Below are 24,431 nucleotides of genomic sequence, written 5' to 3'. Positions count from 1 at the left end.
TTCACTTTATTCTTTAAAAAACCCTTTATTTTTCTTAATTGCTATTAAATAGCAGAAGAGGGGCAAGGGCCAGGTAACTGGGGGTAAGTGATTTGCCCTGGGTCACATAGCTAGGAAGTATATGAGTTAGATTTGAACCCGGGACCTCTTATCTCTAGGCTTGACTTTCTATCCAGTAAACTACCTCATTGCCCCTCACTTTGCTCTTATAAGCACTATCTGGCATCAAAGATGTCTGGGACCATGTAATCATGGATCTAGACTTGGAAAGGAATCTATTGGTCATCTAACACATCTCCTCATTTTCAGATGAGGAAACTGAGGCTGAGGAAAGAGACTTAGAATCATAGAACCACTGATTTTGGAGTTAGAAGGGACCTCCAGGGCCATCTAGTCCAATATCGTCATTTTATATTTGAGGAAAATATGGTCTAGGGAAGTTAAGAGATTTGCCCAAGGTGACACAGTAAGTAAATAGCAAAGCAAGAAAATGAAACCAGGTCCCCTGGTTCCAAATTCATGATTCTTTCTAAGGCGTCTCTCCTGACAACCTTCGAGGACAGTTTGGAGTCAGTGAAACTCATTATGCCCTGACTGCCTTCACAGATATATGGAGGAATATTCCATGATGGCTCTGCTTCTGTCACTCACCCTCCTTCTAATCCTGCTTCTATCAGTGATGGCTCTGAATGAGAGCTAACCAAAAAGATCAATATGGAGAAGAGAAGGCTCAGGAGTCTCTGGTGGCTATCTCGGAGTACCTAAAGGCTCTTTTGTGGAACAAGGATTTAATTTGTTCTGCTTGTAGATGGTGGAATGAGGAGCACTAGGTGGAAGTTAGGGAAATGTAGATTCTAGCTCAAATCAAAGGAAACACTTTCTAACAAAACAATGCTTTGGGAGGAAGTGAATTGCTCCCCTCACTCGTGGTCATCTAGAAGAAGAAAGAGGATGTCTGCTTGCTGGAGATATTGTGGAGTAAATCCTTGCTATGGTAATCAGTCAGAGAGACAGCAAATATTATTAAGTGCCTACTATGTGCCAGGAATTGTGCTAAAAAATCAGGGGGTACCAAGAAAAGCAAAATCAGGGCATGTCCTAAAAGTGTTCATATTTTAATAGGACCAAAAACGTGTAAGCTCCCAGGTACATACATGATCTGTATACAGGAAAGATAAAGTCATCTCAGAGGGTTAAGTACCTGATAGAATTGGAGGATCATAGATGAAGAGCTGGAAGGGACCAGAGAGGAAGTCTAGTCTCATCTCCTTCCTTTTACAGATGAGAAAACTGAGGCCCAGGGAAATGAAGTGACATCTAACATCATGGACAGTTAAATGGCCCAGTGGGTACAGCATCAGGCCTGGAGTCAGAAAGATCTGAGTTCAAATCCAATCTCAGACACTTACTAGATCTGTGACTTTGGGCAAATCAGTTTGCTTCATCTGTAAAAGGGGTTAGAGAAGGAAATGGAAAACCACTCTAATACCATTGCCAAGAAAAACCACAAAAGGGGTCCCAAAGAGTTGGACTTTATTGAAATCACTCAACAACGAAATCTAAGGTCATAGAAATGCTGGATGGTCTTTGAAGGTTTTTCCAACTTTGAGATTTTGTAATTCTGGGATAAAAGGTTGAGAATATGGAAGATATGAAAATCAGGGTTCAGGAAGAAGACTCTATTTTTATGCCTTCTTTTAAAAGACTGAATCAGAAAGGGGAAAAAATCTAACAGAAGTAATGTGGTTTTACATTACATTTCAGGCCTAGACTCTGCATGGATTCTAGCAAATGATGAATCACCTGCTTAGAAATGTTAGGAAGCTCAGTGCCAGGCTGTTAGAATGGATCACGATCTCATCTATGCTAGACAATACCTCAAGAATTCTGAATAATGGTTTCTATTTCCCAAGTTGACAATAGATGACTTTTTTATAAACTCAAGATAAAAAGAGACCAGTGAGCAAAGTATCAGGTGTCTAATTATAATTCAAATTGAAGATAGCTAACTAGGTTTTTTCCCCTCCCAATGCCTTCCCACCCACCCCCACCTCCAGGCCCCCAGAGCCATGAATGTCTTTTCAGTCCTGTTCCCAGTTTTAAATCAAACTCAAATACTGTTTCTGTCATTTACTATCTGAGTGCCGTGGGACAAATCACTTCCTATTACCTATTTCATGGGTGTTTCCTTATCTAAAATGAGGGAGTTGGACTAGATGGCTTCTGAGGTCCCTTACCCCAATTCTAAAGGGATTTAAACAAACATTCTTGGTATAGTGGAAAGAAAGTTGGATTTGGAATAAAAAAAATGGATTTGAATCCCAATTCTGCTATATGACCTTGGGCAAGATCTTCACTGGTAAAAAGATGTGGTTGGACTAGATAGATGCCTTTTATTTCCAGTTTTAAATCTAAGTTATTCTATCATCTTCAATTCCATTTCTGAACATCTTAATTCTTTTCTCTCATTTGCTCCTTTCTGGACTGTATTTTTGACTCTCTTGAACTTTGTTTATAAAGTCCCAGAAGCCTCTCTATCCTGGAAGCTCATTCCAGCCCTAGATTTCTCATGTTAGAGCTGTCCTGCCTCTCCTCTCTCTGATTGGCTGATTCCTCTCAGAACTTCCGTTTTAAGGAGGATGCCCAAGTCTCCAGGTGTCCTCCTGACTATCTCTCTCCTCCCAGATTTCTCTACGAAATCTGCTTTGTATCTTCCTCTCTCTCTCCTTCCCACTTCCCCCATTAGAATGCAAGCTCCTTGAGGGGAAGGATTGTCATTCTTCTTGGTTAGATTTATATCCCCAGCACCGCGTAGCCCAGAGCCTGGCACATAGTGTTTAAAAGATACTTGTTGACTTGACTTGACATGCCTTTTAATCACTCAAAACACAGCCTTAGTAGAAAATAAAAAATCTTACCAATCTTTCTGTCTGGTTCTCCTTTTCTGGTGGGAACAGGGGAGAAAATTACAGCTCTGCCCCGCCCCCCCCCCTTTTGTATTTCAATTGAACTTGTGATGCAAATACACAGGATATCATTAGAGTTGTATAGACACCAATAACACCAGGCTCTTTAGCCACAACTTTCATCTACCATTAAAAAAAATCAGACTAGTGAATTCATTAGTATAGGGAGCCCTCAGGGAGGAATGACCTCTACTGATCTACAGTTTAACACTTGCTTTGAGACTTGTTTCACATTGAATAAAGGACCAGATCTGAAGTCAGAGAGACTCCAATTTAAAATAAAGCTTCTGGGGGCAGCTGGGTGGCTCAGTGGATTGAGAGTCAGGCCTAGAGATGAGAGGTCCTAGGTCCAAATCTGGCCTCAGATACTACCTAGCTGTGTGACCCTAGGCAAGTCACTTAACCCCAATTGCCTAGCCCTTATCATTCTTCTGCCTTAGAACCAATACACAGTATTGATTCTAAGACAGAAGGTAAGGGTTTACAAAAAATAAAAATAAAAAAAGGCTTCTGAAACTTACTAGCTGTGTGACCCTGGGCAAGTCCCTTAATCCTGTTTGTTTTGATGTCCTCAACTATAAAATAGGGATAATGATAGCCCTTGATTCCTAGGATTGTCTTGAAGGTCAAATTAGTCAATATTTGCAAAGCACTTAGCACAGTACCTGCCTGGCACATAGTGCTATATAAATGTTGCTTATTGTTGTTATTATTATTATTATGGTCTTGGAGAGGGGTTTTGAGAGATTCAGTGACTTACCTGGAGTCTGTCAGAATTCATGTTTGGATTCTGAGGCCAGCTTTCTATATCCACTACTAAAGACTGCCTTCATGAATTCAGCACAGTGCTTGGCACATAGTAGACTTATAAAAAAAGCTCTTAAGTTTTACCTTAGAATTCTAAGGCAGAAGAGTGGCTAGGAGCTAGGCAATGGGGGTTAAGTGACTTTCCCAGGGTCACACAGCTAGGTAGTATCTGAGGCCAGATTTGAATCCAGGACCTCCTGCCTCTATCCACTGAGCCACCCAGCTGCCCACATAGTGAGCTCTTAATAAATGCTTATTAACATTGTTAAATGTTGTTTTGTTAAATGTTTCCCAATGACATTAAAAAATACAACCTTACCTTCTGTTTTAGAATTGATACTAAGTATTAGTTTCAAGACAGAAGAGCAGGATGAGGCAATGGTGGTTAAGTGACTTGCCCAGGGTCATATAGCTAGGGAGTATTTGAGGTCACATTTGAACCCAGGGCCTCCTGTCTTCAGGCCTGGCTCTCTATCGAGCTTGGTTGTCCCTTGGTTGTCCCTCATAGTGACATTTTAATCTGGTTACTGCAGTCATCCAAAGAAGACCATGAAACCAAAGATATCTTTGCTTTAAGTCACTTCCCCTCCCTGGCCCTGTAAAATGAAGAGGTTGGACTAGATAGCTTCTGAGGTCCCCTCGGAGAAGGGGAAAGGAACAAGCATTAATTAAGTACCTACTATGCTAAGCACTTCACAAATATTTCATTTGATCTCCACAACAGGGAGGCATGTGCTATTATTAATCCATTTTATAGTTGAGGAAATGGAGGCAGGCCAAGGTTAAGTGACTTGCCCAAGGTCATACAGCTAGTGAGTATCTGAGGCTCTTCCTCATTCCAGGCCTCTGCTCTATCCACTTAGTTTCCTGTGGATCTAGGACCCCATGGATTTGTGAAGTCAGAGGCAAGTATCATTTAGTGGAAAGTACACAGGAGTGGGATTCAGCAGACCAACATTTTAACCTAAACTCTGCTAAAATAACTACGTGACCTTGGGAAAGTCACTTTCCCCTTTTAAGTCTCAGCTTTTTTGCTCCTTAAAATGAAGGGGTTTGACTAGATGGTTTCTGTGGTTCCTTCCAGCTTTGGACCTTCTTTTGATTCCTTGATTCTCCTTGGGAAATGCTCTTTAGGAGAGATGTGAGAAAGAGACCATAGACCAAACCTGCCTTAAAGCAAATTGTAGCAAATAGTACCTTGTCAATGATATGGATAACACCATTGGTGGCTGCATTGTCACTGTCCACAATGTTAGCTCCTTCGATGGTGATGTTCTGTAACAAAATAAGACCAGTAAAGCAGGCTATCAGGTGACAAGCTCTGGGGGGATAGTGAGCAAAGGGGCTCCCAGTTTAGCATTTATCCAATAATCCTGGCCCTTTCTTTCTGAAGGAGGAAAAGAATGATGGAACCATCAAGAGATGAAAGATTTAGGATTGTAAAGGGACTAGAACTCATGAAGTCCAACCTTCTCATTGAACAAAGAAGAAAACTCAGGCCAGAGATTTCTCCATAAGTTAAGTGAATCACGTAACCAGGCTGCTGTCTAAGACTTAAGGCACAGAGGAGTGGTAGACCTGATTGATGGAGGGAGTTTCATGATATAGGAATTCCCTATTCTGATCACATCAAAAATCAAGATGGAAATAAACAAAAAAGATCCTCCCCCCCCCCCCCCCCATGATGATGAGGTAAAAACTCTGTTCTGTAGATTTTTTTAGAGTATATCATGAATACTTGGCTGGCAAGTCACCTAACATCTCCAGGCCTCAGTTTCCTTATCTGTAAAATAAGAATTAGAGTAGATGTCTCTAAAGGTCCATTTCAGCTGAAATTGATGATCCCATGATCTGTAACAGGTAATGAACCAATACATGTTTATTAAGCGATGATGATGATGATGATGATGATGATGCCAGGAACCCATGTACTCTGCTAAGCTCTGGGAATTCAAAGAAAAAGGCTTACATTTTAATGGAGGAGACAATAGGCATATACATAACACATGCAGAGGAGAAAGAAGAAAAGGGAAAGGTGTTATTCAAACTTACTCACCCCATTCACTTTAGATAAATGAAGAAAATTTCCTTGCAAAGATGTTGCAAGCATGTCTGAAGAGGATAGGATCTGGAGGTCTGAGGTTCTATAGGTGCCCACCAGGGCATGGTACCTAAAATCAAAGGCCAAAAGGGTGAGGTCTAAAGATAACACTGGCATCTCGTGCAGAAGTGGTTGGTACAAATGATGTTATTGAGAGATATGGGACCAGAAGAAAAGACGCATGAAAACTGATGGATAGTCCATGTACTTGGCTTATCATGGGATTTTAAGCCAAACAGAAGAGGAAGATATAGAGAAAGGGCTCACCACCCACTGGATGGGTCCCCTGGAGAGGAAGTATGGGAGAACATGAACCTGAGCCATAGAATTTTGGATCTAGACATAAAAGGAATAAGAGAACTCACTAAGAAAGTCTATTGTAGACTTAGAGCAGGAAGGGACCTTTGAGGTCATTCTCTTCAAACCTCTCATTTTACATATAAGGAAAATGAGGTTCAGAGAGGGTATGTGACAAAGTCACACATGGAATAAACATCAGAAGTCAGATTTGAACCTAAGTGGTCTGGCTCCATAAGTCAATACTCTTGGCACTATATCATATCACAGAGGAGGAGGCACACATGGGCTGTGATCTCATCGAATCATAGGAACATAGATTAAGAGCCTCGAAGGACCTCAGAGGCCATCTAGCCTTCATTTTACAAATGAGGAAGAGGAGGCCCAGAGGTCAAATGCCTTTCATAAAGCCACATAGGTAGTGTCAAAGGTAGGAATTTAAACCTAGATCTGATCCCAGAGTTCGTGCCTCCAAATTATAGGATTTCAATAATTGTTGGAGGACCTGCCCAAATTAATGAGATCCCAGCTTCACCAAAGTATGTCTTATAGAGTCATTTCAGAAAAGTGTCATGGGGCTTTGATGGATGCATCCTTCAAGATCCATTTGTAGTCAACAATCATTGGACGTCATTTATGAATGACATTCGGGAACTAAACGGGAATGTACTTACTTGATTAGGGTTGGAATGTTGTTTTTTGACAGCCAAAATGTCTTTTCAGCTTGGTCCATATTTTCAATGGCTTGTTGGGAAGGCACCAGGACTGTAAGGTTGGAGGTACCTGAGAGCATAGCTTGTGAGGAGGCCTCCTAAATCACAGTCAGAGTAGAGAGGGAGCAGGGTTCACACCGTGAAACTAGAGGTTATAAGCAGGGCTAGTTATATGGTTTGGTGCCTGGGAGGGGTCATGGGTAATAAATCTTCAATTCTGCAGGGATTATTCCCAGGATAATCCAAGGGTCAGGGGGTGAAGTCCTTTGGGTTATGAAAGGCAGGGAGATAGGGATCATTCAGAGTAGTAGTTAGTGAGCCCTAAATTGGGTGTTTCCTGAGAGGGACTCTAGGTCATAACTTGGGAATCTTGTATAAGATTATAAAGAGCAGGGACTATTTTTTTTTGGTGGGGTCCTACCACCTAGGAGAGCTCCTGACACATTATGCTTGAATGGATGTGTGAGAAAGATACAGATTTGTGATTGCACTGGAGTAGAATTCCTTCTATCAATGTACATGGGCCCTTCCTTTGCCACTTTTTGCCTCAGAGTTCCCTGAGGGCACTGAGAGATTCAATGACATGCCCAGGATCACAGTTAGTATGAGTCAGAGGTGAAGACTTAAATCTATGTCTTCCTGACTCTGAGGTTAGCTTTCTTTCTTCTTCATCATGTTCCCAAACATATTTGGATGATTGGATTGGAAATTTCCATTCAGACCTTCAACATGTGCCATGTTGATCACTGTCAAAATACAAATATCTCCAGAAGGCTGTATGTGAAGGAAACCGTCTGGAGAATGCTAAAATCAATAAAGAGCCGAGAGCAGTGGGAGAGTGGGAGAAAATGAGAGTCTTGGGCATTAACTAAGAAGGGGAGAACTCAAGGCAAACTTGGTCTACTTCGTAAATTTGCCTGGTGTTGGCATCAGGCAGGATCTCATAAACTCTTTTGACCAGGACCAGGATAATCAGGCTGAAATTGAAGTCAGCTGGAGAAATGACTTGGGACACTTTCCTCAACAAGAGGAAGGGTTTAACTGTAAGCTCACTGAGGGCAGGGAGTGCTTTTTTTTTTTTTGTATCCTTAGAGCCAACCTTGGTGCCTGCCACATAATAGAGGCATTAAAATCTGTTGCATTGAATTCTGAGAGTTACAGATGTGATTCTTGAAGTCCAAAGGAAGGCTTTTTGCTCCTTATATTTAGTTGATACCTTTCTCCCTAGGCTTTCACAGGGAAGAGAGAGATATGAGAATCGAACTATAGTTTTCCCTCCAGTGACCAAACCTCATCCCCTTTCTCCAGGTATGTTTCTTTTTTCCAAGATTGTTTATATTACCTCCAAGGTTCAAACAAATATACTTACATTTACCCATTGGTTAAACAGAGCAGCTTCAGACAGAAGGGACAGTTCCTTATTCATGTGAACATGAGAGAAGTAAGGGGTAGAGGAAGAGGGAGAGAGAGAGAGAGAGAGAGAGAGAGAGAGAGAGAGAGAGAGAGAGAGAGAGAGAGAGAGAGAGAGAGAGAGAGAGAGAGAGAGAGAGAGAGAGAGAGAGAGAGAGAGAGAGAGAGAGAGAGAGAGAGAGAGAAGGAGAAAAAGTGAGACAGTAAGATTAGGAAAGAAAGGAGAGTGGCAGGCAGGAGATAGAGGGAAGAGAAAGAAAGAGGAGAGAGAAAGAAAAAGACAAATTAGAAGTATCATCACAGTATATTTCAAGCTTAACACCTTTTCAACCTTCCAGGCTCTGGGCTCACTCTCTCTCATGTAAAAGTTAATGAGTACGTTAGTTAGTAGACAATTTTTACACTGGCAGATTTGCTCATTATCTTAATTCTTGGCACGCTTTATTATTCAAAAGATTGGTAAAGAAATAACCCCATAAGGAAGTCAGAGGGAATCACTGAAATAGCTCTACCACCCAGTTTAGGTGCTACCTCCTCTTCTGAATCAGCCTCCTCTGACTATATCCTTCCTCTTTTCATCCAGTCTACCTTGATCGTGCCAGACACAAGTAAGATCTCCTTCCTTTCTGGAAATTTGATAACACTTTCTTTTGGCTTTTTTCCCTTATATGTATCATCTTCTGATGTTCACTATGGTTGTTTGTGCATATGCTTTGTCTCCCCCCCCCCCCAAATTAAACTCTTTGAAGGTAAAGATAATTAAATAACAAATAAAAATGTATTACAACCATGAAATAATAAAATATAACAGATTTACCATCAACAATAAAATATAACTTGGTGTGTTACTGATAGCAAATGCAATTTAAAAAATATTTAATATGAAATAATATTAATAGGTGCCAATTTGCATAGGAAGAGAAAGCTCTTCATGAACTTTCTTTACTGATGAAAGCATGGGTACAGAAACATTTTTTAATAAGTAGTATCATTTAAAAGAATTCTAAAGCTCTTGTCATTTCATAATCTACCCAGAATGCCTTCAAATGACAATATCCATATCTGATCCTATATCTAAAATTACTTTATAGGTATTCTATATTGTCCCAGAAGTCTTTGCTTAAAACTATGACAAGACTTTGTATGCACACACTATACATATTTAATAAAACAACAATATACAATGTAACCATATAATATACATATGTACATGTATGTGTTACATGTAGGCATATCACAAATAATTTATACATTACTTCTATTAAAGTTTTTTTAACCTAGAGTTTATGAACTTAAAAAAAGATTTTTGGATGTTCATATTTCACAATAATTGGTTTGTTTTTATTTTGTGCAATTAAAAGCATTATCTGAGAAGGGGTCAACAGGCTTCCCTCGGACCACCAGAGGGGTTTTGGGCATAAAAAAAAGCTGAAGAACTCTTGACATGAATCCATGTTACGTCATAGGGAGATTCCCTACAGGGAAATTGTTCTACTAATGTAGTTTGGCATTTTTCCTGCAATTTAGGATCTTAGAGAGTTGCCTGAGACCTTGGAGCTAAAATGACTTGCCCAGGGTCCTATAGCCAGGATGAGCCAAGGCAGAATTTGAACCCAAGTTTACCTAACTCAGAGACCAGCTCTCTTGACTCTTTCAAGTAGCATTATTATATATGAAACACATAAAGAAAGAGATAAGGTAGTGCAATGGATAGAAAACTGACGTTGGAGTATGGGAGACCTGAGTTCAAGTCTCGTTTCTGATGCATGCTGATTGTGTGACCATGGACAAGTGATCACTTCAGCTCTCAGGGTTGCAAACACTTTCAAGCTAAGACATTAAGGTACAAGGGAAGTTCCAAGATCTACACTGGTAAAGTGAGTTTCCCAATTGTGATTTCCCTATACCAAATAAATGAGCATTTTGTTCCTATATATATAGGATACACACATGTATGTGCTATGCCATGTATGCATGTACATACACACGTGTGTGTTTATACACACATACAGTTTCCTGGACCACTGAGAGGAATTTGGAATTCTGTAAAGGCATAGGAATAGAATCAGGAGAGGCAGAGAAGGAGTAGTCAGAGTGGCATGAGGGGAAGTGGAGTAGCAGCATATCAAAGAAGCCAAGCAAAGGGAAAGATGTGGAGATCAGAACTATCCAACACTGCAAAAGAGCTCAAGGAGAATAAAGATGGAAGTTGGCCCAACGGATCTGGGATCCTCCGGGTCATTGATGACCTTTGTGGATGCAAAAATGGAAGAAGCAAGAGCGAAGTGAGCTGAGTGAGTGGGGAAGAAGTGAAAACGCCCGTCAGTTTAGCTAGGAAGTTGAGAATAGGCTGCAAATGGTGGAGTGGATTTTTTTTTTTTAAGAACAGGGAAGATTTGAGCCATCTGAAGGCCTGGAGAGCACCAATTCCCTTCTTAAAATTCTGCTGAGTGGCTCTCTTTCTAATGATTCTATAGGACCTTTTGAGCATGCTGCTATCCTCTGTTTGAATACCCAGGTAGGTAACTGCCCAACTTCCTCTTCCCATAGCTGGTCCCAAATTGGAGGGCATTCTTTAAGCCATAAACGTGGAGGCACCCAGTGATTAAGCACATGCGCCCTGTTTGCATTCTGGGGTAAGGCACTATTATAGGATGGGGAAAGCTGAATTGATTCCGAAAGGAATCATTTGAAAGCCAGTTCATCTAGAAAAGTAGCCCATTATGGTAATGGGCAGGGGATAATGGAGAGAAAGGATGTTGCCAAGGGGATTTGAGGGGAGAGGGACTTTAGAGGCTGGTATCCAAGGCAGCCCCAGAGGAGTTCTTTGTGACTCATGAATATTCATCATGTAGCTACTATGGGAAACTCACAGTTTAATACACTTGAAAAGAGGGGGAAAATAGAATTTTGGGATCCCCCATAACCCTTAGAGATCATCTAGTTTAACCTTTGCCCCTTAGAATCCGAGGCTTTCTTTAAGATTCAGCTCAAATGTGATCTTCTGCAGAAGACTTCTCCTGGGTCCCCCCACCTTCTTCTCTAACCCCACCTTCCATATACTCTGTATATATATCTTGTATGTACTGATTGAAGTATGACTCTCTCATTTGAATGTAAGACCTCAAAGAATTAGAAACAAAATATTTAGATGACTGTTGTTGGGGGGAATGGCTAAGTAAAGTTATGGTATGTGAATAGAATTGTTTTTTCTGTGCAGTAAATAATGATTGATGTAATTGATTCAGAGAAGCATTGGAAGACAGATAAAATGATACAGAGTGAAGGAAGCAGAGCCAGGAAAACAACAGACACAAGGTAAATGGAAAGAATGATCATCACAAGACAATAAATACTGAATGTTGCAACATTAGAAGGAATAAATTTAGTCCTAAAGAAGAGATAGGAGAAAATGCTCCCCTCCTTAAACCTTTGTGGATGTGAGGAGTTCATTGTATGTAAAATCAACTTTTTTGATATTTTGATTGGTTTTGCTGAATTTGTTTTTTTCCTTTTTTTCTTTAAAATAAATCTTTTAGGGGAAGCTAAATGACTCAGTTGATGAGAGTAAGACCTGGACAAAAAAGGTTCTAGGTTCAAATTTGGTCTCAGATCTTTCCTAGCTGTGTGACCCTGGGCAAGTCACTTGACCCCCATTGCCTAGCCCTTACTGCTCTTCTGCCTCAGAATCAACACTTAGTATTGATTCTAAGATGGAAGGTAAGAGTTAAAAAAAAAAAAACAACTCCTTTGTTCCTTTGTTATTTAGGCATGGCATTCTAAGAAGGGACAGAGAAAAGATACATGAGGAAACCTAAGTAATGAAAGACAAATGATCTAAATAAAAAATCTATTTTTAAGAAGAACATGAGCTATTTTAAGATGGGACTGTTTTTTCTTTTTCTTTGTGTACTCGAGTGCTTGGCATACACTAAGGATTTAATAAATGCTTGTGGATTGTTTGATTGATTTGGTAAATGAAGAAAATGAAGACCAGAGAAGTTGCGAATTGTTAGTGGTGATATTAAAATTGGAATCCAAGTCCCCGGCTTCCAGCCAGGTATTCTTTCTCTCTTAATCCTGAGTTACCTTCAAAACTTTAAAGTTACAACACCTTCTACAAAAAATCCTCTTTTATATAGAAATTTATTTATTTAAAAAACCCTTACCTTCCATCTTAGAATCAGTACTGTTCATTGGTTCCAAGGCAGAACAGTGGTAAGGGCTAGGCAATGGGGGTTAAGTGACTTGCCCAGGGTCACACAGCTGGGAAGAATCTGAGGCCAAATTTTAACCTAGGGCTTCCCATCTCTAGGCTTGGCTTTTAATCCACTGAGCTACCCGGCTGCCCCCTTGTATAGAAATGTATTGATCCTCAGACTATTTGTGCCATTTCTCTTCTATCATCTTGTATTTTTTATGTGATATACTTAAATATGTACACATGGTTTTCCTGATAGATTGTAAGCTCTGTGAGGACAGGGACTAGTCTTTGTATGCTCAGATCTTAGCACAATATCTAACACTAGGATATGCTTAGTAAGAGCTTTTTAGTTGATTTCTGTTCTACCAAGTTTGAGGGACAGTTTGATACAATGGAAAGAACAGTAGATTTGAAATCAGAAGAGCTGGGTTCAAATCAGAAGAACCTAGAGTTCAAATCATGCCGCTATTATAAACTATTCTGGTGATATTGGGAAAAAAATCACTTTTCTGGGTCTCAGTTTACTGATTTGTAAACTGAGGGGATGAGAAAAGATGATATACAAGGACCTTTCTACTGTTAATCCGATGAGTCAAAGACTCATTGAAATTAAGCCGAAAAAAGATGATGGTCTGAGTCAAAGATCCTTCAGTGCAGAGAGGAAACAAAGATCCAGAGAAATTAAAGAAGACTTAGCTACAAGATGACCAATATGGCATTTTAGTCAAATATAGATGCCAAATCTATTGATACACTTGAAAGATGATATTTGAGATCTTTGGGGCATAGTTAAATCTTAGGATCACAGGCTCCTAGATCTAGGACTGGACAACACTTCAGAGGCCATCTAGTCCAACCTTCTTATTTTACAGATGGGAAAACTGAGGCCCAGAGAGGATTCTAGCTCTAAAGCTAGAAAGACCATCAGATCAATAAGCAAAAATTTATTAAATTTCTATCATATGTCTGGTGCTGTGCTAGGCATTGAATATTGTACTAGGCACAAGATGAAGAAAATGTGGCTCACCAAAGGGAAATGGTTCCCAGGTCTCTTGACCCCTAGATTGGGGTACTTCCTTGAAAGAGTTCCCTTCTAATAGATGAATAGGTTAATACTAGAACAGCCCAACATTGGATTTGCCACTTACTGCTACCTATATGATTTTAGGCAAATCTCTTTTGTCCATTGGGCCTCAGTTTTCTTATCTATAAAACAGGGTGGTTGAACTAGACCCAACTTATTTAACCTATGATTTGTGTATTTAAAAAAATTCTTTGCTGTTTTTAAAAATAAAGTTGATCTCATTTGCAATCTTAGATATTTTTTATGCATTTAAAAAGTGTGTGATTCCTTTTTTTTTAAACCTTTACCTTTCATCTTAGTGTATTGGTTCCAAAGCATAAGGACAGTGAAGGCTAGGTAATGGGGATTTAGTGACTTATCCTGGGTCATACAGCTAGGAAGTATCTGAGGCCAAATTTGAACCCAAGACCTGTCTATAGGCCTGGCTTTCAATCCACTGAGCCATTAAGCTGTCCCTAAAAGCATGATTCTGAGACTTTCAGGAAGTGATGCAGAGTGAAAGAAGCAGAACCAGGAGAACAATGTACACAGAGACTGATACACTGTGGCACAATTGAATGTAATGAACTTCTCTACCAGCAGCAACGCAGTGATTTAGGACACCTCTGAGGGACTTATGAGAAAGATGCTCTCCACATCCAGAGGAAGAACTGTGGGAGCAGAAATGCAGAAGAAAAACAACTCCTTGATCACATGGGTCGAGGGGGATATGATTGGGGATGTAGACTCTAAGTGATCACCCCAGTGCAAATATAATAATATAGAAATAGGTCTTGATCATGATTCACACATGTAAAACCCAGTGGAACTGCTCATTGGCTGAGGGAGGGGGGTGGGAAAGAGGGGAGAGAAAGAACATGAATCATGTAACAATGGAAAAATATTCTAAATTAATTAAATAAAATTTTTCAATTAAAAAGAATACTAGAGTTCTAAATCACAAAAATACCTGTTCTAGATCATTTTAAATTTCTTACAACCTCTAAATCTCATAAACTACATAATCTAGCCCAACCTTCTCCTTGTAGAAATAAATGCACTGGGGCACAGAGAAGGGACAGGCCACAATTATAGTTAAAATGCAAACAGTTTAACCTCCCCAATTCTCAGATGGATCTTGGATCTCATCTGTTCGGGAATTGTTTCCAGCACTGCAAATCATAACCCAGCCATGCCCACCCATCTTGTGCTCACTCTTGTCCACACTCTCCCATACATTCTCCTCAGAAGATCCTCTCAATGGGAAGGAAGAGTTCCTAGATTTCTACTGATCTCTACAGGGTACCAATGGAATGCTTGGGCTGTCCACTTGTCATTCCACTTGCCCAGCCCATCAGCTCTTCCTATCACACAATTGGTTGATGACATCACTTCCTCCTATTCTTAGCCACAGAACTTGTTTTTGTTCACTGTTTTTTCTTGCACCCTGAAGCTCTTCCTCTCCCTAACCTATATTAAGGAAGATGTTTCTCTACTTTTTCAAAAGGGAAGCATTTGGACTTGAATAGAACATCTTCACCTTCATTCAAGGTAGACCCCATTGACTCCATGACTGCCATGTTGGAAGTCGATGTTATTGGGGTAGGAGGACAAGACATAATTGGTTTTGGTTCATGACTCCTTGGGAAAACTTATTATAAAAGCTCTCAAGGCTCCTGGCGGGGTTTCTTGACAAGATTTCTTCCTAGTTCTAAAAACAGGGTTCACTTGGATGACTTACCACAGCTACATTTCCATAACACATTATTCCATCTCCTTCATAACTGTCCTGGCAGACACAGCTCCAGAGGCCAGAGGAAGTGGACTGGCAGGTTGCCTGAGAAAAGGAAGTGAGAGGAAATGGTTTTTTAAACCAATCAGCAAGCATTTACTAAGCACTTTTTTCTGTTTGACACTCACCAAATGCTAAGGATACAAAGAAAAAGCAAAAAAACAATCCCTGCCTTCAAGGAGATTACACTCTAATGGCCCAAACATAAAAATAACTAGGTATATAGAAGATATTCAGAAAGTAGCTGAAAGGTGATCTCAGAAGGGAAGGCGTAATGCCTTCTGCATAAGGAAACCGCTGAAGGATCTGTGATTTTTGTTAACTTGGAGAAGTCTCACTGTGGGAACTCTCTCAACTAGAAGTTAGTCAATATGTGAATTTTTAAGTCTGTTTTTATTGTTCAGTCACATCCAGTTCTTTGTGTCCCCATCTGGGGTTTTCTTGGCAAAGATCCTGGAAGGGTCTGTCATTTCCTTCTATAGCTCATTTCACAGATGAAGAAACTGAGGCAAAGAGGCTCATGTGACTTTCCCAGGGTCATACAATTAGGAAGTGTCTGAAGATGAGACTTTCTGACTCCAGGTCTAGTACTCTTTACATTCTGCCACCCAGACATTGAGAAGTCTTAGCAGTTTGTATGAGGTATATAGAAATTAAGTGACCTTCTCATCCTAGGATCATACATCTATGAAGACCCAGAAGGAAGGGTCTGATCACAACATTTAGAGCTGGAAGGGATTTCAAAGACCATCTATTCCCTTCTGCCCACCCAAAGAAGCTCTAGTCATTCCTTTTGAGATCAAACATAAATCCTTTTGTTTGGATTTTAAAGCTCTTACAATTTGGTTCCAATCTATCAGTTTCTTTAGTTGTAAAATGAGGGGATTGGATCTTCCTGTCTCCAGAGCTATGATCCTACCTTTCCAAATTTATTATATATTATTCTTCTTGCTTTGAGTAATTGAGCCAAGCTGATCTTTTATCTGTTTCTCACAGATAAGAGTTTTCCAACCTCCAGACTTTTGTACTAGCTATATTATATGCCTGGAGTGCCTTCTCTTTTTTTATCCATCCTCAGAAAATTCCTCTTTTCCTTCACAATTCCACTCAAACACATCTTTGTATATGAAATTTCTCTGATCTCCTTCAAAACTCTAGTGTACTCTCTTCATAACTACTTTAACTATTTTGTATTTCATGTGTATTTGTTTATATTCTTCTACATGTCCTTGTTATTTTCCTCATAGAATATAAGTTCCCTGAGAGGACTATTTTTGGTCTTTGTGTTCTGGAAACTTGGCACATTAGGCATTTAATAAATGCTTGCTGTTTGCTTTATTGAGTACTACAGAATGTAGTCAGAAATTGCTATCATTATTTATCTTTATACCCCCAGGATCTCACCAATTGTAGATGCTTAATAAATGTTTGGAATGACTGATAGCATCTCACTTATATGAACCCATTTGATCCTCATAGTAACCTTGTATTCTGGATTTTACAGGCATTATTATCCCCATTTTACAGATGAAGAAACTGAGGCTCAAAAACTCAGGGTCAGAGAGGCAAAAGGACTTGCCATAGTCATATGATTTGCTAGTAAATAGCGGAGACAAAATTGGAATACAATTTCTGTATTCTGTACCTTTTCCCTCACTACTCTTTCCCAATAAAAGCTACTCACCAGAGGATGACATTTTTTGGTTTGTTCCAAACATGATGTTATTGGTTCGCAGTCAATCCCATTGCCTCGGAATCCTGCTTTACACTCACAGTTATGCTGCAAATCCAGAATGGGGCACAGAAGTAGTTATTTAAACAATTTCTCCCTCTCTCTCTCTTCCCTCCTCCCTCGTTCCTTCCTTCTATCCTTCTTTCCTTTCTCCCTTCCACTTTTGTTCTAATTTCTTTCCTTCTGCCTTAGAATTAATACTAATAATTGGTTCTAAGGCAGAAGTGTATTAGGGGCTAGGAAATGGGGGTTAAGTGACTTGCCCAAGGTCACATAGCTAGGAAGTGTCTGAGGCCAGATTTGAACTCAAGAAGATGAGTCTTACTGACTCCAGGGCTAGCATTCTATCCACTATACCACCTAGGTTTCCTGTGTGACCTTGATAGTAAAGATTTTATTATTCCTATTTTATAGATGCCAAATCTGAGGCTCAGAAAAGTTAAATGACTTTTCCAGGGCCACACAGAAAATAAGTGTCAGAATCAGGAGTCATCACAGGTCTTCCTTACTCCCAACCCAGCACTCTATCAAGCTCTCCACAAGCATTTGTCAAGCACTAGGGACCAGGCACTGGGCTAAGATCTGGGGACATAAAGAGAGGTGGATGCATGGTCCCTCTTCTCAAGGGGGTGCCATTCTAATGGGACTGATGACCTGCAAAGAACTACACATGTATATTTGATACATTCACTGCAAATGGAAAGTTCTCCAGAGGAACTGGAGGAGGTGCTGGTGAAAGGGCACCTGTAGAAGGTGGGATTTGGCTGGATCTTGAAGGAAGCCAAGAGACAGAAATGAGGAGGGAGAGCATTCCAGGAAGAAGAGATGACTAGTACAAAGACATGGAGTGGGAAGGTAAGATTGTTGTCAAGACAGTTAGGTGGCTCAGTGGATAGTGTACCAAGCCTGGAGACAGGAGGTCCTGGGTTCAAATGTGGCTTCAGATATTTCCTAGCTGTGGGAACCTGGGCAAATACCTTAATTCCCATTGCTTAACCCTTACCTCTTTTCTGCCTTGGAACCAATACCTAGTAGCAATTCTAAGACAGAAGAGAAGGGTTTAATATATATATATATATATATATATATATTGTATACCATTCCATGCTTCCTACTTACTTCATGGGGTTATTTCAAAGTTTAAATGAGATAATGTATTTAAAGTGCTTTGGAAACCCTAAAGTCCTTTAGAAATGTCAACTACAATAATTATTATAGTTATTTTTACCTCCATTTTGCAGATGAAGAAACTGAGACTGGACCACATTAAGTGATTTGCCCAAGGTCACACAACTACTACTTATCAAAGGAAGACTTTGAATCCAATTCTTCCAGACTTCAAGTCAAGTTTCTTTCTATTACTGTTCAGTTATTTTTGTTATGTCTGACTCTTCATGACTGCATCTGGGGTTTTCTTGGCAAAGATACTGAACTGGTTTGCCATTTCCTTCTCCAATTCACTTACAAATGAGGAAACTGAGGCAAACAGTGAAGTGACTTATCCAGAGTCACACAAGTAGTAAGTGTCTGAGGCCCAATTTGAACTCATGAAGTTGAATCTTCTTGACTCTAGGCCCAGTGCTCTTTCCACTATGGCAACTACTGTCTCCTCAACGCTCAAGGCTTGGGAAATATGATAGATGTGAGAAATATTGGCCTCATCCTGCCAGGTGCTCTTTCTAAAGGTCTTTGTTTCTTGGCTATTTTGTTGTCATCACTGGGTGCCCATTGACTTATCTTGAGACCTCAGGGAATTCTGTAGAGCAGGAGAGAGTGTCCTAGCATGTTGGAGCTGGAAGGCCACCTACTTGGACCGCCATGTTTTAAAGATGATAAAAAGAGTCCCCAAGGTTCAGAGCAATTAAACGATCTTCTTATTCTTGCCTACAAGGCAGCTAGGACTTGCACTCCCATTTTTGACTCCCAGTTCACAAGCTGATCAACTCAGAGCCATCACTAGGAATTTTTCTGAACCTGGGACAAATGGTCAGAATGGTACTTTCCATTGAAGAGGGGCAGGGCGGTCCCCCAGCTGTGGGGAGAGGAGAAGTCTAAGGATTCTTGTACAAGGTTGTGGGAGAGGGGAGTGCCCACTATCCAGTGTAACTAATTATTCATGCATAAGTAGGTGCTCCATTAAGTTGTTTCTGCCATGCTGAGGACTTCCCAGTATTGTTGGTGCCCTGGGGCAAGGCTCCTATTGCCTGGCTTCATTAATAAAAAGAGCTAGCATTTATGTAATGCTTAATGGTTTACAAAGCATTTTGCATATTAACTCAGACCATTAGGGCAACCCTGGAAGGTAGGTGCTCATGGTTGTTACCATTCAACGGGAAGAGGACCACAATCACATCAGTGCTGACACCTTTGGACACCAGCACAAATTGGATTTAAGCGGGGCAAGGTTGCACAAAGGTATTAGCCTCACACTCTCTTCCAGAGTCATTGAAGTCCAATGCCAAGACAAAAGTTAAGACAACTAGTGATGGCCTGGGGTTCAGTGGATGACCTTGGAGGTAAATTCTCTTCAGTTTCCAGAGGCAGAAACTGAGGTGGCGAGGAATTTAAATGACTTTCCAGGAACACATAGGCAATATTATTAGATCAATACAAAAAAACCCCATCAGATGGGTTCTCTTATTATCCCCATTTTAGAGATATGGAAACTAAGGTTGAAAGGAGTTGAAGTGGCTTACCAGAGTCACATAATTATTATCACCCTCGACTCTGGGAACAGCAATCTATTGACTATGCTATCTAATTGCCACTATATATTCCAGCTAAAGTCAAGGATAAAAATAAAAGGCTCCATGAACCAAAATATAGTTAGTTCTAGGAAAAGAAAGGTGGATTTTGAACCTCCCCAAGTATATTGAATTAGGATCATAATTTTAAGAGAACTCTGTGTTGGAAAGTATGGGAAATGTTTCTCATTGTAAAAAAAAATTGGTATGGTGGGAAAAAACTAGAAATGTGCTAAATACCATGTGGGACCTCATCTCCTGGTCTCTATTGGGTTCTCTTTATCAGTTCTACCTGTAGGCAAGCGGGGGTCAAAGATGGAGTAGAACTGCAAAGGGTAAGGAAGCAGGGCTGAGTTGGATAGGAAGTACAGAAATGAAAAGACCAAGTTCTCAGAGTATGGGGGCTTTTATCTTTTTGTCCTTGTATTTCTAATGCCTGCTATATAGGAGTTGTCTTTGTCATGTCTGACTCTTTGTGATCCCATTTAGACTTGGCAAAGATAATAGAGTGGCTTGCCATTTCCTTCTTCAATGGAAAACAGGTTCAGTGACTTAACCAATGTCACTAAGACATTTCTGAAGCTGAATTTGAAGTCAGATTTTTCTGACTCCAAGTCCAGCACTCAGTGTACTGTACTATCTAGCTGCATCTATGATATATAGCAGGACCTTAATAAATGCTTATTGATCAATTGCTATATTTTACCTTATATTTTACTTTGTATAATAATAGCTGGAATTTATTAAGTGCCTTATTTTCTAAAAAAACACCTTACAATGTGGAGTGAAATGGGCAGAACCAGGAGAACATTGTACACAGAGATGGATACACTGTGGCACAGTCGAATGTAATGCACTTCTCTACTAGCAGCAATGCAATGACCCAGGACAATTCTGAGGGACTCATGAGAAAGATGCTATCCACATGCAGAGAAAGAACCGTGGGAGCAGAAACATAGAAGGAAACATACAACTTATCACTTGTTTATATGGATGTATGATTTGGGGGTTGATTTTAAAAGATTATTACAAATATGAGCAATATGGAAATATGTGTCTAGTGATAAAACACGATTAACCCAGTGGAATTGCCTGTCAGCTCTGGGAGGGGGAAGGAAGAGGAGAGGGACAAAACATGAATCATGTAATCATTGAAAAATATTTTAAAATAAATAAATTAAAAAATAAATAGAAAACACCTTACAAATATCTCATTTGCTATAACAACTCTGTCTAGGAAGTAGGTGCTATTTTAAAGATGAGGAAATTGAAGCAGACAGAGGTTGAATGACTTTCCAAGGGCAATAGCTGATGATTATGAGAGATAAAATTTGAACTCAGGTCTCTTGACTCCAAGGCCAACTTGTCACACATGGTGATTGCCTTGATAGAATAGAAGTTCCTCATAGCAGAGATAGTTTCATTTTTGTTAAGCTATCTCTAGAGCCTATGTACAGTGCCTGGAACATTGTAGATACTTAAATGATCCCTGATGATTTAAAATACAAGATTGACCCTTTCCTTTTTGTTGGCAACTATGGGGCAGCCGCCCATCTCATCCTGGTAATGAATGAACTTGAGTTCAAGTCCTGCAACTTACTCTTTGTAGATCCTAAGGTAAGTCACTAACCCCTCCTGTGCCTCAGTTTCAACTATAAAATGAGGGAATGGGACTACATGACTTCTGATGTCCCTTCCAGCTCTAAATCTATGAGTGTATCAACTGAAGTACAGAGAAAGAAACCACTTTTCCTCTAGGGGCCTCAGTTTCATCAACTATAAAATGGGGTGAGTAGGACTAGACCACTGAGGCCACTTTCTAGCATTAGATATACAAGCCTCTGAACTGAGACCCTGAGGAGGAAACCACTTTCCCTTTCTGGGACAGTTTCCTCATTTGTAATATGAGGGGATTAGAATAGACAACCTTGGAGGCATTTTCCAGTTTTATGTCAGTGAATCATATTATAATAGAGTTGAAATTAGTCTTCTTCCCTGACTTCTTTCTACAGAATTGTCTGCAAGAAGGGGGAGGAGAAGGATGTTGATTTGGGACAATTGATCCTCACTACTAAAGAAAGAATTTCCAGAGTGTGTCCTACTAATGATGACTAAGAAATGGCATTGTTATATAGGAAGAATGGCAACATTAAAGCAAGCAAAAGATGAATGTTAGAGATCATGGAATACAGAGCTGGAAGGGATTTTAGAGGCTATTCAGTACAGCTTATTAATTTCACAATTAAAGAAACCAAGGCACAGGAAAATGAAATGACTTGATTAAGGTCACACAAGTATGATATAGAATCACATATTTATAGATATGGATTTAGAGGCCATTAAGTCCAACTTTCATTATACAGAGAAGGAAAGTGAAGATCAGAGTGGTGTGAGATATTGATCTAAACCTAATTTTTGCCATACTGTTTTCCATTTTTCCCTGCAGTCACACAAATAAGGACACAAAAACTGTACTACAAAGCAGTAATCATCAGAACAATCTAGTACTGGCTAAGAAATAGAAGGGTAGATCAATGGAATAGATTAGGTGTAAATGACCTCAGAAATCTAGTGTTTGATAAACCCAGAGTCCCAGCTTTGGGTATAAGAATTCACTATTTGACAAAAAATGCTGGGAAAATTGGAAGGCACTATGGGAAAAATTAGGTTTAGATCAATATCTCACACCCTATGCCAAAACAAGGTCAAAATGAGTATACAGTTTAAATGTAGAGTGATATTAGAAGTAAATTAGGAGAACATGTCAGATCAATGGAGAAGGGAAGAATTTGTGACCAAACAAGAGATAGAGAACATTACAAGATGTAAGACAGATAATTTTGATTAACAAACAAAAGCAATGCAACCAAGATTAGAAGGGAAACAACAAACTGGAAAATGTTTATAACAAATTTCTCTGATAAAGGTCTCATTTCTCAAATATATAAAGAACTAAGTCAAATGGATAAATATCCAAGTCATTCCCCAATTGACAAATGGTCAAAGGTTATGAATAGGCAGTTGTCAGATGAAGATATCAAAGCTATCAGTAATCATATGAAAAAATGTTCTAAATCATTCTTGATTAGAAAAATGCAAATTAAAACAACTAAAGGGATGTCTCTCTTATTTTAAGGAGTAAACTAAAACATGTGAAAAGGTATCTTTTGTAAGGTAAGTAAGAGAGAATTAATTTAGGATCACGAATTTGGAGCGGAAAGGGAGTTTAGAGGTCATCTATTCCATGTTGCTTATACAAGTGAGGAAATGGGTTTTGAATGATGAAGTGACTTTCCTTGGGCTACACAACTGTAAGAATCTGAAGTGGGATTTTAAGTCAGCTTTTCTCCATTCTAAGCTGGCCAGCACGCTCTCCATTTTGATACCCTCCTTCTGCTAAGTGCTACAATTAGAGCTCCCCATTCTTAGCCCCCAAAGTTCTAGCTAAAGCACATTCAATTCCAATTTAGCAAATGCCATCATCTCTCAGCCTGCTTTCTGCCTGATACCTTCTGTCAGATACAGACCCATCACTTACCTGACCAGGACCTACATACAAACAGGTTGCATTATCATGGCAACCTCCAAAGTTGGGCAGCAAGCAGTTGTTAATTGCTGAACAGTCTCTTCCATCCCCAGTCCATCCAGGTTGGCATACACATGTGTGTGTTCCTGTACCAGTTTTAACACATTCCGCCTATGGAATTTAATAAGACAAAACAAAACCCACTAAAAGCTTTGGCATAGTCATAGGGATAGGATCCATGATTTCACTTAAACAGGGAATTCCAGGTAAGAAAACTCTATCTAACAACATAGGTCAGCAACTTATAACCATAAGGATTTGCCTAGGGCATTGAGGGGCTAAGTGACTTTCCTAGGATCACACAGACAGTAAATATCATGAGAATGACTTTAAAACAAGTCTTCCTGGCCACAAGGCTGGGTTAGATCCCTTATGCAATGCTTCTCCTCTACCATCATGCCTATTTGGCTCTAAAATAAAAATGGCACTGGGAAATCCAGCTTGCTCTCCTCTCTGCCTCGCCTCCTAAAACTTCCAACCCGTATCTGAGATAAAGCCAAAATTCTCACATTGATACTGCAGCCTCCTGGGATGATTCCTGCACAGGGGTCTACTTCGGTACAAATGGTCCCATCACCCTCGTATCCTTGATTGCAGACACATCTGGAAAACAGGATTGTGCTCAATTATGGAATCAGAGGAGAGTCTTTGGAATTCATCTAGTCAAACTTCCCACCCATCTCGGGAAATCTCCATACAACATGGGTGACAGGTGATTTTACAAGCTTGAACACCTCCATTATCGGGAAATGTCTTCTTTAAGAGTATCTTGTTCCATTTCAGGGTTTTTCTATGAAAGTTTTTCCTTATAATGAGTTGAAATTGCTCCTTTCTCCTACCAATAACCAGCATCTATCCCCATTCTGACGTGTTAGCTCTTGAAATATGTGTGTGTGTGTGTATAGATGACTTTTTAAATCTTCTCTACGTCATCTCTTTAAAAACTCAAACACTCCTAGTTCTAATTTTCACATGACATGTTTCCTAGACCTTTTCCCATCTTTCTAATCTTCCTC

The 24,431-nt window shown here is 39.8% G+C and overlaps 1 protein-coding gene across 1 annotated transcript in view; it reads right to left on the bottom strand.

The window, feature by feature from the left end:
- Positions 1–24,431, bottom strand: part of STAB2 (stabilin 2) — a 184,258-nt gene that overhangs the window by 92,179 nt on the left and 67,648 nt on the right. Inside the window, exons 24-31 of the mRNA XM_007503337.3 lie at positions 23,925–24,018; positions 23,368–23,526; positions 17,038–17,133; positions 15,303–15,398; positions 8,254–8,301; positions 6,846–6,982; positions 5,830–5,944; positions 4,971–5,048 (exon numbers count right to left, since the gene is read on the bottom strand). Coding sequence (XP_007503399.1) covers positions 4,971–5,048; positions 5,830–5,944; positions 6,846–6,982; positions 8,254–8,301; positions 15,303–15,398; positions 17,038–17,133; positions 23,368–23,526; positions 23,925–24,018 — 823 coding nt within the window. The remainder of the gene's footprint in view (positions 1–4,970; positions 5,049–5,829; positions 5,945–6,845; positions 6,983–8,253; positions 8,302–15,302; positions 15,399–17,037; positions 17,134–23,367; positions 23,527–23,924; positions 24,019–24,431) is intronic.

This window comes from Monodelphis domestica, chromosome 5 (assembly GCF_027887165.1).
Source record: "Monodelphis domestica isolate mMonDom1 chromosome 5, mMonDom1.pri, whole genome shotgun sequence".
In the NCBI taxonomy this organism is placed as follows: domain Eukaryota; kingdom Metazoa; phylum Chordata; class Mammalia; order Didelphimorphia; family Didelphidae; genus Monodelphis; species Monodelphis domestica.
The sequence above is the reverse complement of the archived record's forward strand: the minus strand, read 5'-3'. Positions and strand labels throughout refer to the sequence as shown.